General features: G+C 35.0%; 1 protein-coding gene across 1 annotated transcript in view; it reads left to right on the plus strand.

Moving 5' to 3' along the window:
• LRRIQ1 (leucine rich repeats and IQ motif containing 1) overlaps positions 1–16,700 on the plus strand; it is a 207,360-nt gene that overhangs the window by 61,736 nt on the left and 128,924 nt on the right. The window contains exon 14 of the mRNA XM_043561707.1: positions 15,895–16,074. Within this exon, the coding sequence (XP_043417642.1) occupies positions 15,895–16,074 (180 nt within the window). The remainder of the gene's footprint in view (positions 1–15,894; positions 16,075–16,700) is intronic.

Raw genomic sequence — 16,700 nt, forward strand, 5'->3', positions numbered from 1 at the left:
TTTTTCATGATGAGCTTTTTTGAGATAATTTTCATATGACAAACTTCATCAGTTTTATTTAGAAGTGAGTATGGTGTACAAACCACCACAATCAAGACATTAAACATTTTTATCACCTTAAAAAATTGCCTAGTGCCCCTTTGGAGTCAGTCACCTCCTCCAGTTCTTTAAAAAAGTCTCTCCACTCTTATGGCTTTCATTTTTTCTGATGAGAAGTCTGCCAACATTCTCTCTGGAGATTTCTAAGATTTTTCTATCATGGTTTTCAGCAATTTGATTATAATGTATTTTGCTGTGGTTTTATGTAGATTATTTTTCTTAAGAGCTATTGAATCAGGGCCTCTGGGTGGCTCAGTCAGTTAAGAGTTTGACTCTTAATTTTGGCTCAGGTCATGATCTCAGGGTTGTAAGATCAAGCCCTGTGTGGGGCTCCATGCTCAGTGTGGAGCATGCTTAAGATTCTCTCTCTCTGCCCCTCCCCTGCTTGTGTGTGTGTGCATGAGATCTGTTGAACCTCTTGAATCTGATGAATTTGTAGTTCTCATAAAATTTAGAAATTTTTTGGCCATTATTTTTTCAAATATTTTTTCTGCCTCCCCCCATCTTGTCCTACTAGGACTCCAATTTTACCAATATTTGGCCACTTGATATATTCTAGAAGTTGCTATTTCTCTGTTCATGATGCGTGGTGTCTGTGTATATATACATACATACATATATATATATGTATATATATGTATATATATATTATACTTTTTTCTGTTTGTACTTCACTCTTAACAGTTATTGCTATATCTTCAAGTTCTCTTATATTTTCTTCTTATATATCTATTTTGATATTAAAGTCCAGAATTAATCAGTTCAGAGTTCAGATACTGTGGTTTTCATCCTAGAAATTTCATTTATTTTTTTAACATTTGCAGTTTCTCTCCTAATCATACTCATGATGTTTTCCGGAATCATCTTGAACATATGGAGAATATTTATAATAGCTGTTTTAAAATCCTTATCTGCTAGTTTCATCATCCATGTCATTTTGGGGCCTATTTTTATTGACTTTTACCCCAATTTCGGGTCGTATTTCCCTGCTTCTTGCATGCTTCATCATTTTGGTGGTATTCTGGACACCTTAAATTTTATACTGTTGATTTCTTAATTTTGTTCGTTTTTTTTAGATAACATCTATTTTGTTTCTGACATGTAACAGCTATGTTAAATTAGGGAGATGCTTTTAAAGCTTGCTTTTAGTATCTGTTAGGGAAGTCTCAGGGAAATCTTTTGACTGGTGCCAATTTAGCTCTACTGCTATGGCACTGACTTCCTGAGTATTTTCCCTACTGCTTCTTATATACATCCTTTCAATTTTTGCTGATAGGAATTACTCCCAGCCTTATATATATTCTTGTAATTTTTCTACTTTTTCTTTCCCACTGATTCCTGCCCTTGGCTTACATGTTTTTTTTTTTTTCTCATACACCCTCAGATCATTTTTCATTTACCCAGATCCAATTGAATTAAATCCCAGAATTCTGAAAAGCTTTGAAAATGCTCACTTTTCTAGTACTGGTGATGATTCTGATCTAAATTCTTGTCTTTTGTATGTCTAGCAGTGTGTATTTGTAAGATGGTTTAACATGGTTTATTGTACATTTGACATTTGTATCATATCAAGTCATGGGTACGTCAAAACAGAACAAGGTAAGAATAGACAAGGCTTGTAGCTTAATTTAGCAAGATAAGTTTGACAACACACTAAGTATAGAGAAAGGCAAATATTTACTGAAATTTTGGTAGAAAACCCATTTCAGGATACTCAGAGTTTAGATCAAATATGTAAATCTTATCAATTTGATCAGGTAGTGAAAATACAGCATTTATGAATAAAATATAGACAAAAAGGAGTGAATAATCGAAAAAAAAAAAGGTTGTGACATCCAATCCTAGGGCATAAGCAGTTGACTGTTCTGATTCGATTTTCCTATGATGTGTGGCCATAGCCTGGAAGATCCTTGTTCTGATGACTTCCAATGGAGTATACCTTACAGGAAAACCAATGATCTGGTCATGCTTAAAATTCCTATATCTGACTTAATCCACTTGTAGAACAGGTTAAGAAAGTCTAGGAAGTAATCTCTTTCCCTCCCTTGTCTGAGGCCACTGCACACCTCTGACACCCTCTTTCACATGTATTGATTCTGTGAATTTGTTAATTGGTCTTTGGTTAAGAAAATAGCATTTTATATCAAGTTAAACACCTGTGTAATTTGCTACTTGTTGATAGTTCATTTATTACAGAAGAGTTATCTTTTCAGTAAATCTGTTTTTCTATATTCTTTAAAGCTCTGTTTCCACATTAATTTCTAATGCTATACCATTTTTTAGGGAAACCTGGTATGTTTTACATGTTTTAGAACAGAACTTGCCAACTTCTACTTTAGAAATTTCCTTTTCCAAGTGCAACTTAAGCTGTGTACTATAGAGGAGAGAGGACAACCCATTGAAGTGGTTTTTGAAGATACATCCCTAGATGAGAAACTTCATCATCACTTGGAAACTTTTAGAAATGAAAAATCTTGGACACTGTCCAGACCCACTTAATCAGAAGGACCTAGGGGATGATGTTTATTAATGTGTGCTTCAACAAGCCCTTTGGATGATTTGATGCACGCTAAACTTTGGAATCACTGTATTTTTAAACAAGGACATCCTGTTCTTGCCTCATACCATGTGGTCCTGGACAAGTAACAACTTTCCTATGTCTCCAAATCCTCACTGGTAAAATAAGGATAATAATAGTACCTATCTTATGGGGTAGTTATGGTAATTGAATGGAACAATACACATATTTTGTTGAGAGTAATTTCTAGAACATGGTAAGCATACAGAAGTCTACTATTTTCCATGTCTAGGCTAACCACACTATGGTGTCTCATTAAGTCACCAAATATTTAGTGTATGCCTACTATATCCAACCAATGTTCTAACATTTTGGACTCTCTAAAGGAAATTCTATATAGTCCATGATTTCAAACCATGCTTATAATCTTTATAGGGATATAAAATGTATGCAAAAAATGATAGCCATGAAAACTAATAATGATAACAAACACTGTTATAGCATTTACTTTGTGCCCATTTAATACAATGTATAATAAAATAGCTACCTAGTGTCCCCATTTTACAGGTAGGGAAACAGAATCACAAAAGGGCTAAATAACTTGCCCAAGTTTACACAGCTAGCCACTGGAAGAGCCAGGATTCAAACAACCTGACTTCAGTTGTGCTTTTTAACACTTAGATTTCAGTACCTAATACATATGTCAGATGATTGTTGTAGGCAACAGATATGCTTCAGAAATCCCACCCTAATTTAGAGTGACCAAGAAAACTACTTTTGCTGAAGAGGCAGACTTTGGATTAAACCTCAGAATTTTAGTAATATTTAAAATCAAGTTAAAAGAAAAAAAAGCACATCTGATGGAGGAAATGTCCAAGAAAATGAGGGAATATGAAAGGCAAGGTTAGGCTCTGGTCTATTCAGGCGTAACATAGATATAGTGGAAAATACTTTTGGAAGTAAATAAGAAATCAAGTATATACATTTACAATGGGTCAGGGAATGGGCCAAATACATACACATATTACTTCACAGCAACTCAGCTGAGTTCTGTAATTATCATTCTGATTTACGGGGGTATTTACTGAAGCTTAGATGCCTTGTGATTTGTTCAGTTCTGTAAATGTCAGAGAAGGGTTTTGAGTTCTAAGGCCTGGAATTTAAATACTTGCTTTACTGTTTCATATGATATATTGCTACCAGATTGTAAAGGGCCTTGTATGCTCGGATAAGGTGTCTTCTTTATCCTGTGGTCATGGAGAGACCTATTAGCATACTGGGTGTACATGTAGGTGTTGTGAGTAAACTGCTCGGGTGCATATCTAGTTCCACCACTTCCTAGCTGTTTGCCTTGCACAAGTTACTTAATCGTGCTATGTCTCAGTGTCTTCATCTATAGAATGGGTATAATAATAGTAGCTACCTCAGGATTTATTCATTAAGGTAATAGAGGTTATACCACACAACAGCAAACCCAGAAATCTATGTGGTTTAATACAATAGAAGCTTATTTTTGGTTTATATTGCATCTGATGTGAGTTCATCCTGTCTAATCTAAGCAGACGTGAAAACTCAGGATGCTTCCCTTTTGTGGCTCTGTGTCATGTAACTTCAACGTAATCTGACATTTTTAGATAATAGATTGTGGTGAGAAAGAGGGGAAAAGACCACAGGGAAAGCACATCTGATATTTAACTGCTCTGCTTTCAAAAGTAGCATTGGTTAGGGCGCCTGGGTGGCTCAGTCAGTTAAGCGTCTGACTTCGACTCAGGTCATGATCTTGCGGTTGTGAGCTCGAGCCCTGCATCAGGCTTTGCACTGACAGTGTGGAACCTGCTTGATTCTCTCTCTCTCCCTTGCCCTCTGCCCCTCTCCCACTCACGCTTTCTCTCTCGCAAAATAAATGTATTTTTAAAAAGGTGGCATTGATCATTTCTCTCATATTCCACTGGATGTAACTAGTCATAAAGCCAAACTAACTGCAAGACAGAAGCATTTTATAGTAGTGCCTGGCATATAGCACACTTGGTAAATGTTAGCCTTTATTTTTAAGGAACTATAGAGAAATCTTGAATAGTTGTATGAAAAGGAAAATAGTATGTGTGGAAGATTTCTTTTCAGCATCAAAGTGGTAAGAGATTAAGGAAGGTAGCCACGTTCTATGTTAGTAGAAAGTCCAGGAATTAAAAAAGGACTCAGTTGCATTCTTATACACTAACAATGAAGCAACAGAAAGACAAATAAAGAAACTGATCCCATTCACAATTGCACCAAGAAGCATAAAATACCTAGGAATAAATCTAACCAAAGATGTAAAGGATCTGTATGCTGAAAACTATAGAAAGCTTCTGAAGGAAATTGAAGAAGATTTAAAGAAATGGAAAGACATTCCCTGCTCATGGATTGGAAAAATAAATATTGTCAAAATGTCAATACTACCCAAAGCTATCTACACATTCAATGCAATCCCAATCAAAATTGCACCAGCATTCTTCTCGAAACTAGAACAAGCAATCCTAAAATTCATATGGAACCACAAAAGGCCCCGAATAGCCAAAGGAATTTTGAAGAAGAAGACCAAAGCAGGAGGCATCACAATCCCAGACTTTAGCCTCTACTACAAAGCTGTCATCATCAAGACAGCATGGTATTGGCACCAAAACAGACACATAGACCAATGGAATAGAATAGAAACCCCAGAACTAGACCCACAAACGTATGGCCAACTCATCTTTGACAAAGCAGGAAAGAACATCCAATGGAAAAAAGACAGCCTCTTTAACAAATGGTGCTGGGAGAACTGGACAGCAACATGCAGAAGGTTGAAACTAGACCACTTTCTCACACCATTCACAAAAATAAACTCAAAATGGATAAAGGACCTAAATGTGAGACAGGAAACCATCAAAACCTTAGAGGAGAAAGCAGGAAAAGACCTCTCTGACCTCAGCCGTAGCAATCTCTTACTCGACACATCCCCAAAGGCAAGGGAATTAAAAGCAAAAGTGAATTACTGGGACCTTATGAAGATAAAAAGCTTCTGCACAGCAAAGGAAACAACCAACAAAACTAAAAGGCAACCAACGGAATGGGAAAAGATATTCGCAAATGACATATCGGACAAAGGGCTAGTATCCAAAATCTATAAAGAGCTCACCAAACTCCACACCCGAAAAACAAATAACCCAGTGAAGAAATGGGCAGAAAACATGAATAGACACTTCTCTAAAGAAGACATCCAGATGGCCAACAGGCACATGAAAAGATGTTCAGCGTCGCTCCTTATCAGGGAAATACAAATCAAAACCACACTCAGGTATCACCTCACGCCAGTCAGAGTGGCCAAAATGAACAAATCAGGAGACTATAGATGCTGGAGAGGATGTGGAGAAACGGGAACCCTCTTGCACTGTTGGTGGGAATGCAAATTGGTGCAGCCGCTCTGGAAAGCAGTGTGGAGGTTCCTCAGAAAATTAAAAATAGACCTACCCTATGACCCAGCAATAGCACTGCTAGGAATTTATCCAAGGGATACAGGAGCACTGATGCATAGGGCCACTTGTACACCAATGTTCATAGCAGCACTCTCAACAATAGCCAAATTATGGAAAGAGCCTAAATGTCCATCAACTGATGAATGGATAAAGAAATTGTGGTTTATATACACAATGGAATATTACATGGCAATGAGAAAAAATGAAATATGGCCTTTTGTAGCAACGTGGATGGAACTGGAGAGTGTGATGCTAAGTGAAATAAGCCATACAGAGAAAGACAGATACCATATGGTCTCACTCTTATGTGGATCCTGAGAAACTTAACAGGAACCCATGGGGGAGGGGAAGGAAAAAAAAAAAAGAGGTTAGAATGGGAGAGAGCCAAAGCATAAGAGACTGTTAAAAACTGAGAACAAACTGAGGGTTGATGGGGGGTGGGAGGGAGGAGAGGGTGGGTGATGGGTATTGAGGAGGGCACCTTTTGGGATGAGCACTGGGTGTTGTATGGAAACCAATTTGTCAATAAATTTCAGAAAAAAAAAAAAAAGGACTAAAATTAAGTAGTGGAAGTGATCCCAGATATTGTATAGATCCTTATACTTTAGAACTGGAAGAATGACTTTAGAGTAACATTTTCTACACAAAAAGAAGAGCAATTATGTCTAATAGGCTCTGCTTTGCAGGTGATATCATTTATAATGAAAATATCTGATGGATTATTTTTAGGTAGATATCTTTATTTTCCTAAGTAACTATATAGACTATGTGTAGTTATTATACACACACACATACACACACACACACACTGTATGTAGACTTATGCAAGGCAAGTATGTCTGCATGACGTCCATAATGTCATAGATAACCAAAATTATTTGTTGAAGGAATACATTATAGAAATTTACATTGTAATGTGTAAAATCTTGAAAAAAAATGCGTTTCACCCCCTCTAATTTTTCTCTTGGATTTTTTAATGTTTATTTATTTATTGAGAGAGAGAGAGCATGTGCACAGGAGAAAGGCAGAGAGAGAGAGAAAGGGAGGGAGAGAATCCCAAGCAGGCGCTGCACTGCTTGCATGGGGCCCGATGTGTGGCTCCATACCACAAACCATGAGATAATGACTTGAGCTGAAATCAAGAGTCAGATGCTTAACTGACTGAGCCCCCCAGAATCCCTCTATTGAATTTTTAAAATTTACTTCAGGGATTGAAAGTATTATTACCCATAAATTGACAATTGATACTTATTTATCAGTTTGCAGTAATTATCAATGTCAGGAGTTCTACAACTGGAGTCTTTAGACTTTTAGGGACCATAGTGTTTGTGACATTCTTCCTGTTTTCTGAAAACCTGATCTTAGGACAAGTTACTACTACTATACTACTACTATACCAACTATTAGTTAATATCAAATTATAAGGAGATCAGACATTGCAACTATTTAAAGAAGGTGTATATATATGTGAAACAAACAAACAAAAAACCTTAAATATGTTTCTAGACCTTTTTCCACCTGGGAAAAGGACTCTGTCATCCAAAAAAGAAGTAGTCAAGGTCCCCATCTAGATGTACTAGCTCAAGTTCTGGGGCCATGCTTTTCTTACACTGGGATTTAAAACACTAATCCCCAGGTTTTGGGTCCCCTTTTTTAGAACCTAGACCTTAGAATGAAACTTCCCACACAAAAGGTAGGGTGTAATTATGCCCAAAAGCCTCTTCTTGGCAGGTGATATTATTTATAATGAAAATACCTGATGGGTTGTTTTTAGGTAGATATCTTTATTTTTCTAAGTAACTATATAGACCAAATCTATGATGACAAACAGAAATAGGTGGCTGTGCCCAATATTCAGAGCAAGCTCTTTGCAGGCCATGGTTTTTCTATTAGGAGTTGGGCAAATAGGACATGAATTCTGTTGCTGATCTGGTATGAGTTTCCATTCAAACAGCTGCCATGTTGCCAGTTGCAATAACTAGAAACAAATCTATGTCCTGAATAATCTTTGAATTTATTTATGGTTTTTTTTTTTTGGTATGAAGAATAAATACTTAGTTTGTTGGATAAAATATGCTCATAGTGAAATATATTGATATAAATCTGTTTAAATATATAAAGATAAACATTCACATTTTACTACTATGCTAAGTATATATACTTAGTGCTATACTAACATATACTATACTTACTATGTATATATACTTTACAGTTTTAAAGCAAATATTTAATTAAAAATAATATTGATAAAAGGTAGTATTTATATTATAGACATGTACAATTATTTAGCTATTATAATTTCTATGTTTAAATAAAATTTACTGTACTAGAGTAAAACCAACTTAAAAATTTTGCTTATCAAATTTCACTTAGATCAGTGGGCCTAATACAGATTTCATAATTTCAAGAAGAGATTCAGTTATCTAAAGGGTTTAAAATCTGGTAATCTATAAAATAGGGATTTGTTAATGAAAGGATCAACTCAAACTTGGGTAAGCAGTATGTTTCAATGAACTTTACATAACCCCGTGATACCAACAAAGGGATTAGTTATAGATTTTCCCAATTGGCTTCTTACTTTCATGTCTGGCCAGTGATAACATGGAAAAAACTGATGTACTAAAAAAATCTCTTTTTAAAACTTAATCTACAAACTCAGTTTGGAATCTCCTTTGGGAATGTGTTTCATTCGTTAATGATTAATAGAGTCTCTTAAGTGACAGAATATTCACCAGGAAGTTTTCACTAAATGAAATATTGATTCAGCCCTTGGCTAGGAGGACCCCAGCTGGAAAAACTAATGTTGAGATCTCACAGTATTCTTATACTTCATTTCCAACATGAATCAACTTGTTACAGCACTTTCTAATATATTCATCATAGAGTCTTCTAAGGCTGCATTTGAACTGAAGGCCAACCTACTACACTACTGATTTATATAGTTCTGATAACTATTCCTTTAAAAAAAATAGCAAACAATTTTTAACATAAAACACCAAATCAAATATGGATATTTATTATATAAATCATAAATATCAAGATATTGTCATGGTCTTGAAGATCCAAACAAACTAATTTTTACATCCAAAGAAATTTCAAATATTTTGACACAAATAAACTGTTTTGGACTTTTTCTTATGTAAAGGTGATGAATGTAACATCAAAATATTTTCAATGTAAAAATTCAAGCCCCATTGATCCACATTTTCTGTAATTATTCCCTATAGCTATAATATTGTACATAATAATATCTATATTCATAGCCATATTCAAAATGTAGTATTTGATGACAAAATTATCATTTTGCCCCTTGCTAATCTGGTTAGTTAGCATCCAAACAGCTTCCACATAATGCCACTTGCAATACCTACAAATAAACCTAATGCCTTGTATTAGTTACCTTTGGATTTACTTATTTTCTTATTATTTTGGTTGTTTAGGGCATAAACAGTTGTTTTGTTAAATAGAGGATACTTGTGGTAAATCATTGGTCCTTCCATTAATCTGATAAGCAAATTCTTATATTTTGCTTCTAGGATTATATTGGGTCATTTAGTTAAAATGGCTCTTTGTTTTGTCATTAATTATTTCTGAATAGAAAACTGGTTTCTCTATTTGATATGTATTCTGTAACTTCAGTGTTACAAGAATACTTTCCTAAGAAACTTTTGCACCATTTATGTAAAACCAATGGCAATGTTAATCAGTGAACAGATCATTGGAATGTAACTGTCCAGGCCCACAATATCTCTTATTTTAGCAAATTCTCTGGCATCATTGATATATATAGGGCATGCCTCAAGTTTACAAGAAAGCTGTATTTTTCTTGAAAATTTAAGACAATTCCAGAATGATAAAATTTCAAAGTTTTTTTTTAAGTTTAAACCTGAACATCTCTAATTTTTGCGTAACTTGTTGTAGCCCATTCCCCGCCCTCCCCCCCCCCACCCCCCCGCCAATGCATTGGTTCTTTAAAGCCATAAGAAAAGCTATATTTTAAAAATGCAGGGGCGCCTGGGTGGCTCAGTCGGTTGAGCATCCGACTTCATCTCAGTTCACGAACTCACTGCTCTGTGAGTTTGAGCCCCAAGTCGGGCTCTGTGCTGACAGCTCAGAGCCTGGAGCCTGCTTTGGATCCTGTGTCTTCCCTCTCTTTGCCCCTCCCATGCTCATGCTCTGTTTCTCTCTCTCAGAAATAAAGAAACATTTTTAAAAAATTAAAAAAACCAAAACAATAGTTCTGGCAAAGAGAGGGGGAGACACAGGAAGGGGCACCTGGGTGGCTCAGTTGGTTGAGCATCCAGCTTCGGCTCAGGTCATGGTCTTGCGGTTTGTGAGTTCGAGACCCGCATTCAGGCTGTGTGCTGACAGCTTGCTCAGAAGCTGGAGCCTGCTTCAGATTCTGTGTCTCCCCCTCTCTCTCCCCGTCCCCTGCTCATGCTCTGTGTCTCTCTGTCTCTCAATAATAAATAAATGTTAAAAAAATTAAAATGCAAACTCCCCAGAACCCACCAACAGAGGTCTTTGGTGTAAGTGAATTTAAAAAATTATCCCAGGTACTCTGATACAGTAGTTCAAGGAGGATCTTTTCAGAGACCTTGCCCTGCAAGGTTGGAGACACACATAGAGATTTAGCCTTGAATTACCATCACAATGGATTTAGAGAGTGACTAAGATAAAGAACACATGTGTGAGACCCTGTGGTTCTCATGATTGCAGCATGAGTATTTTCTTCATTTTGTTGACATCTTCTTAATTAGATAAAATGACACCTGAAAGATGGCTGTTCAAGAGGGTTTTAAGTGTTACTTCATCTGCAATATCACGGTAGGTACAGGATCCCAATGAAAAGTATTATAGATCCATCAGCTTATTGTTATTGTTCAACCAGAACTAACTGAACAATAGAAATAAAAAAATCAGCTTTACCTCTTTAAAAAATTTTTTCAATGTTTATTTTTTTGAGGGAGAGACAGAGCACGGGCAGGGGAGGGGGAGAAGTAGAGGGAGACACAGAATCTGAAGCAGGCTTCAGGCTCCAAGCTGTCGGCACAGAGCCTGACGCAGAGCTTTAACTCATGAACTGTAAGAGCATGACCTGAACTGAAGTCAGTCGCTTAACCAACTGAGCCACCCAGGCGTCCCAGCTTTGTCTAAGTCTTAAGAGATCCAAATTATAATAAGAAAATCTGCTTTATTAATTTTCCTTATAAGAAATATACCTATTTTAAAGACCAAAGCAGGTCATTAGCATACCTCATTCCTTCTGCTGATCAGGTCCACTCTGGAGACCAAATTATCAGATAGAAATTTGCATGGTACACAAGGAATTAAAACTGTTGGTTATTGTCTAGGGCTGGTTCCATCACATTATTGAAGCCTTACGTTTGCTCTTCTGTATTTTAGGAGATGATCTAATGAAATAAGATCATCAATAGGATTAGAGCATGTTCTTTTTTTTTTTTAATTTTTTTTTCAACGTTTATTTATTTTTGGGACAGAGAGAGACAGAGCATGAACGGGGGAGGGGCAGAGAGAGAAGGAGACACAGAATCGGAAACAGGCTCCAGGCTCTGAGCCATCAGCCCAGAGCCCGACGCGGGGCTCGAACTCACGGACTGCGAGATCGTGACCTGGCTGAAGTCGGACGCTTAACCGACTGCGCCACCCAGGCGCCCCAAGCATGTTCTTTTTTAAGCTGTATAAACACCAATACAGTTTTAACTTTTACTACCCTTTATTATCACATTTCAAAAGCATCTTTATTTCGTATGTGGCATTTTATAGCCACGTTATTCTGACATGTCATGTCTTGAAGAAAACTTGACTGTATACTTGAGGGAGATTTAGAATGCAATATAGTTTCATTACTAATGTAATAAACAATTTGATAGGATAGAATATGGATAGTTAATCTCTCCATTATATTTTAATTATTACCAGCTTCAATTTCAGAGCTCAACCTTTCCTTGTTTTGATGGTAGCCTCAGTCAAAAATTTCATGTTATATTTAGTATTGTACCTCTGTGATGAATACCCATTATCTTAATTAGCATTCTGCTTTTGAACCACATCTTAAAATGAATCCAAACAGAAATGCAATATATGCTAGTTATTTAACCTTTTGTAGTAAGTGCGGTAGTTTATGATATGACCAATATTGGTATCTTCAAGCCTAAAAAAAAAAAAGCTTAAAAAAGTTCCAAATAAATGGACCCTAGTCTTCATTTGATCTTAGCCAAAAGGCCAAGAAGTGATGGACCCAAGTTTTCTTAACTAGATTAAGCTCTTTAACACTGTAAAACATCTGATAGTTATCTTGAACATAATCTGTTTGCTTTCCCTCTTTCCTTATTTAAATATCTGCGCGAGAAAAAAAGTATTATTTCTCAAAGGGTGGAGGGAGGTAAGCGTGGGAAATTAATCATGTATCCTGAGTAAATGAAAAACTGTGATGTTCTTCTCTTTTTTTGCTTTCATTAAAGGAAATGTTTTTATACATTTCTTGTGATTATCTTTTATTAAATACTAAGACTATCAAGATCATAACTATACATAGTAATGTGTTATGGCTTTAGTTGGGCCTTGGCATTTTTGCCTCAGTGGACCACTTTCTTCATTTATATATAAAGTATACATAAATATGTAAATATAAGTTTATATAAATATAAGTTATATATAAATTATTATATAAAGTATTTCTATAAATATAAAAATTATATTTTACAATTGTGTTTTTATAAATGGATATGTTGACCCTGACTATATACCATCTAGGTGGAAGGAGTACCTGACTGGAGTTTTCTTTCTTAAACCTTGGCATTTTTGTAATCTTATCTTGCCGTCCTTCATTTAGTTTTTAGAGAACTGTGAGTTTGTCTTATTTTGTGTTTTAATTAAAAGCTTTATATTTGGGGGCCATGTGGGTAGCTTAGTCAGTTAAGCATCTGGCTCTTAATTTCAGCTCAAGTCATAATCTCATGATTCATGAAATTGATCCCTGTGTTGGGTTCCACACTGACAGTGCAGATCCTGCTTGGGATTCTCTCTCTCTCTCTCTCTCTCTCTCTCTCTCTCTCTCTCTGACTCTTCCCCACTTGTGCTCTGTCTCTCAAAATAAATAAATAAACATTAAAAAACTTTATATTTTAGAGAAGGTCAGGTTATCAAAATTAAGCAGAAAATACAGAGAATTCCCAGGTATACCCTGTCCCCACACATAGACAACCTCCCCGACTATCAGCATCCTACACCAAAGTGGTATACCTGCTATAATTGATGAACCTACATCAACACATCATTATCACCTGAAGTCCATACTTTACATTAGGGTTTGTTCTTGGTGTTGTGTATTCTATGGATTTTGACAAATGTATAATGACATGTATTCGCTATGTAGTAGTATCATACGGAATAGTTTCACTGCCCTAAAAATGCTCTGTGCTTTGCCTGTTCCTCCCTCCCTTCACCTTAATCCCTGGAAAACACTGATCTTTTTACTGTCTCAGTTTTGACTTTTTTCAAGAATTTCATATAGTTGGAATTGTACAGCATGTAGCCCTATCCGATTATCTTTTTTCACTTAGTAATATGCATTTAGAAATCTTCCCTACTCATGGCCTAATAGTTCATCTCTTTTTAGTGCTGAATAATACTCCTTTGTATGGATGTAACTCAGTTTATTTATCCTTTCACCTACTGAAGGACATCTTGGTTGTTTCCGGGTTTTGGCAATTACAAATAAAGCTGCTATAAACATCTGTGTGGAGATTTTGGTGCAGATACAGTTTTTAATTCATTTAGGTAAATCTGAGAAGCACATTGCTGGATCGTATAGTAAAAGTATGTTAACTTTTGTAAGAAACCACCAAACTATCTTCCGAAATAGCTGCACTGATTCCGCATTTCCACCAGCACGAATGAGGGTTTTTATTTCTTCACATCCTCACCAGCGTTTGGTATTGTCAGCGTTTTGAACTGGCCATTCTAATAGATAATAGTATCTTGTTATTTTAATTTACAGTTTTCTAATGACAAATGATGTTGAGTATCTTTCATATACTTACTTACCATCTGTATATTTTCTTTGGTGAGGGGTTTATTAAGTTTTATGGCCCATTTTTTAATTGGTGTATTTATTTGCTTATTGAGCTTTAAAATTTCTTCATATATTTTGGATAACAACCCTTTATCAGATATTTTTCCTAGTATATTGCTTGTCTTCACATTCTCTCGATACTCTTTCACAGGGCAGAAGTTTTTAATTTTAATGAAGTCCATCTTATCAATTATTTCTTTCATGAATTGTATCTTTGGTGTTATTATCAAAAAGTCATCATTATATCAGTGCCGTCTAATTTTTTCTCCTATGTTATCTTCTAGTAGTTTTATGGTTTTGCATTTTACATTTAGGTATGTGACCCATTTTGAGTTAAATTTTTGAAGGATACAAAGTCTGTGTCTAGATTCACTTTTTTGCATGTAAATGTCTGATTGTTCTAGCATCATTTATCTTTGTTCCATTGTATTGCCTTTGCTTCTTTGTCAAAGATTAGTTGACTGATCCACTTTAGTAGATTCATGGAGGTCTACTTCTGGGTTCTCTCTTCTCTTCCATTGATATATTTGTCTGTCTCTCTTCCATTGATAAATTTGTCTATTCTTTCGCCAATACCATACTGTCATAATTACTGTGGCTTTGTAGTAAGTGTGAAGTGAAAAGTGTTAGTTTTCCAACTTTTTTCTTCTTTTTCAGTGTGGAATTGGCTATTCTTGTTTGTTTTTTGTTTTTGTCTTTTTGGATTTTGTTGTTGTTGTTTTTTGGCTTCTTTTTGTAAATTTCAGTATCATTTTGTTGATATACACAAAATACCTTACTGGTACTTTTAGTGGGGTTGCATTGCATCTAAAGATCAAGTTGAGAAGGAATGATCTCTTGAACAATTTTGAACTTCCTATCTATGAAAATATCTTCATTGGACATCTTCCCATTTATTTAGTTTGTTGATATCTTTCATCAGTTTTGTACTTTTCCTCGTAAGAAATTTAGTTTCTAACTAAGGGGGATTTATTCATTCAAGAAGTCCGTTTTACCCCTTTGACCATTAATGGCCTTGTGAAAAGAGGCCCACAGTACCCTTGTGAAAGGATTGGGTAAATACTTATAAATGGCTAGGCCTGGTGGAAAGCTCTTGCTGTCTGGCTTGGTTTTTCACACCATTAGCCTTTTAAATTGGTACAGACTTTTGTGCATACTTTGAATATTTTTATTATCATAATTTTTAGCAAGATTCAAGAAGAAATATAAGTTTAGATTTTTCAGATCATGATAAACAAGGTGATTGTTTACTACTCTTGTTTTAGCCCTACTCTTAACTATGTTTTACTAAGAGAAACAATCAGAATTTACCTCTACTTCTAAAATAAGCAACAAATTTCAGTAGTTTTATTTTAATTATCATATTTTTAAAATACTGTATCTGATATTATTTTTTTTTATAATGTAGCTTTTTATTTACTCCCAGCCCAAGTTTCCATCTGCTAAATTTCCCGTTTATGTTATAGAAGAAAATGGTTAAATGTTTGTCAAGTCTCTAAAATTTAACTTTGTACATGACATGATACCATAGAAATTTTTAACAAATTTAACAGTATCATTTTCTCTACAAAATCAATAGCATTTTCTGAGATATACTCTGTGTTTATATTGTTTAAGTAATAGGTATATGGTTATTTTAGATATAAACTCTTCAAGATTATTTATTTTTTTCCTGCTTTCAATAGGCATTCTCTACTTAAAGTGTTACCGGCTCTAAGAATCCTCAATGGTGAAATGATAAACTCTTGTTCAGAAAGGCAGACTGAAGAATACTATCAACCAGAATTAGGACGTTTCTTGGTACTTTGTCAGTCCCAGATTCAAGAATTCAACTTACTAATTGAAAAGTATATTACTGTGAAAGGGTAAGACTGTTCTCTTCTCATAATTTAAAGAAATAATGCAATTTATGTATATAATTAAAAAATACGCTGATTAATAGTGATGTTTTTTTTAATTAGTACTGTGTGTTTTAAGGATATTCTCTCTTAAAAACACAATATAAAATATAATTTCAATGCTGAAGTGTTAGATAAGTGAAATCATGAGGATAGCTTCAAGACAAGAATCAAACATCCCTTCAGTCAGTCATTCAATGAATCAGTCATAAATTTATTTGACAGTGATTGTAAACAAAATACACAATAAGCTAAGTTTTATACTTTATCTTCAAAGAATTAACAGATTAACATAAGAGAAAATTAGACAAACAGTTAAAATGGAGCAAGGCATACAACATTTATTATGTATTAGATATATTGTACATATATTAATATATTCAAATATTATGAGCGCACAATAGATAAGAGCAGTCAACACATGCACATATTCAGAAGAACAGAAGTTGAGAGTAGAATCCCAATTAGATATAAAAGAAAGAGAATTTCCCATTCCCCCTCCAAAATTCAGGGTACGTTAGTATGAATGAATTATATTTGATCTTTCTATAACTGTATATTCTTTTATTTTTAAAGATTTTTAATATTTTTTA

The sequence above is a fragment of the Prionailurus bengalensis genome, chromosome B4 (assembly GCF_016509475.1).
Source record: "Prionailurus bengalensis isolate Pbe53 chromosome B4, Fcat_Pben_1.1_paternal_pri, whole genome shotgun sequence".
In the NCBI taxonomy this organism is placed as follows: domain Eukaryota; kingdom Metazoa; phylum Chordata; class Mammalia; order Carnivora; family Felidae; genus Prionailurus; species Prionailurus bengalensis.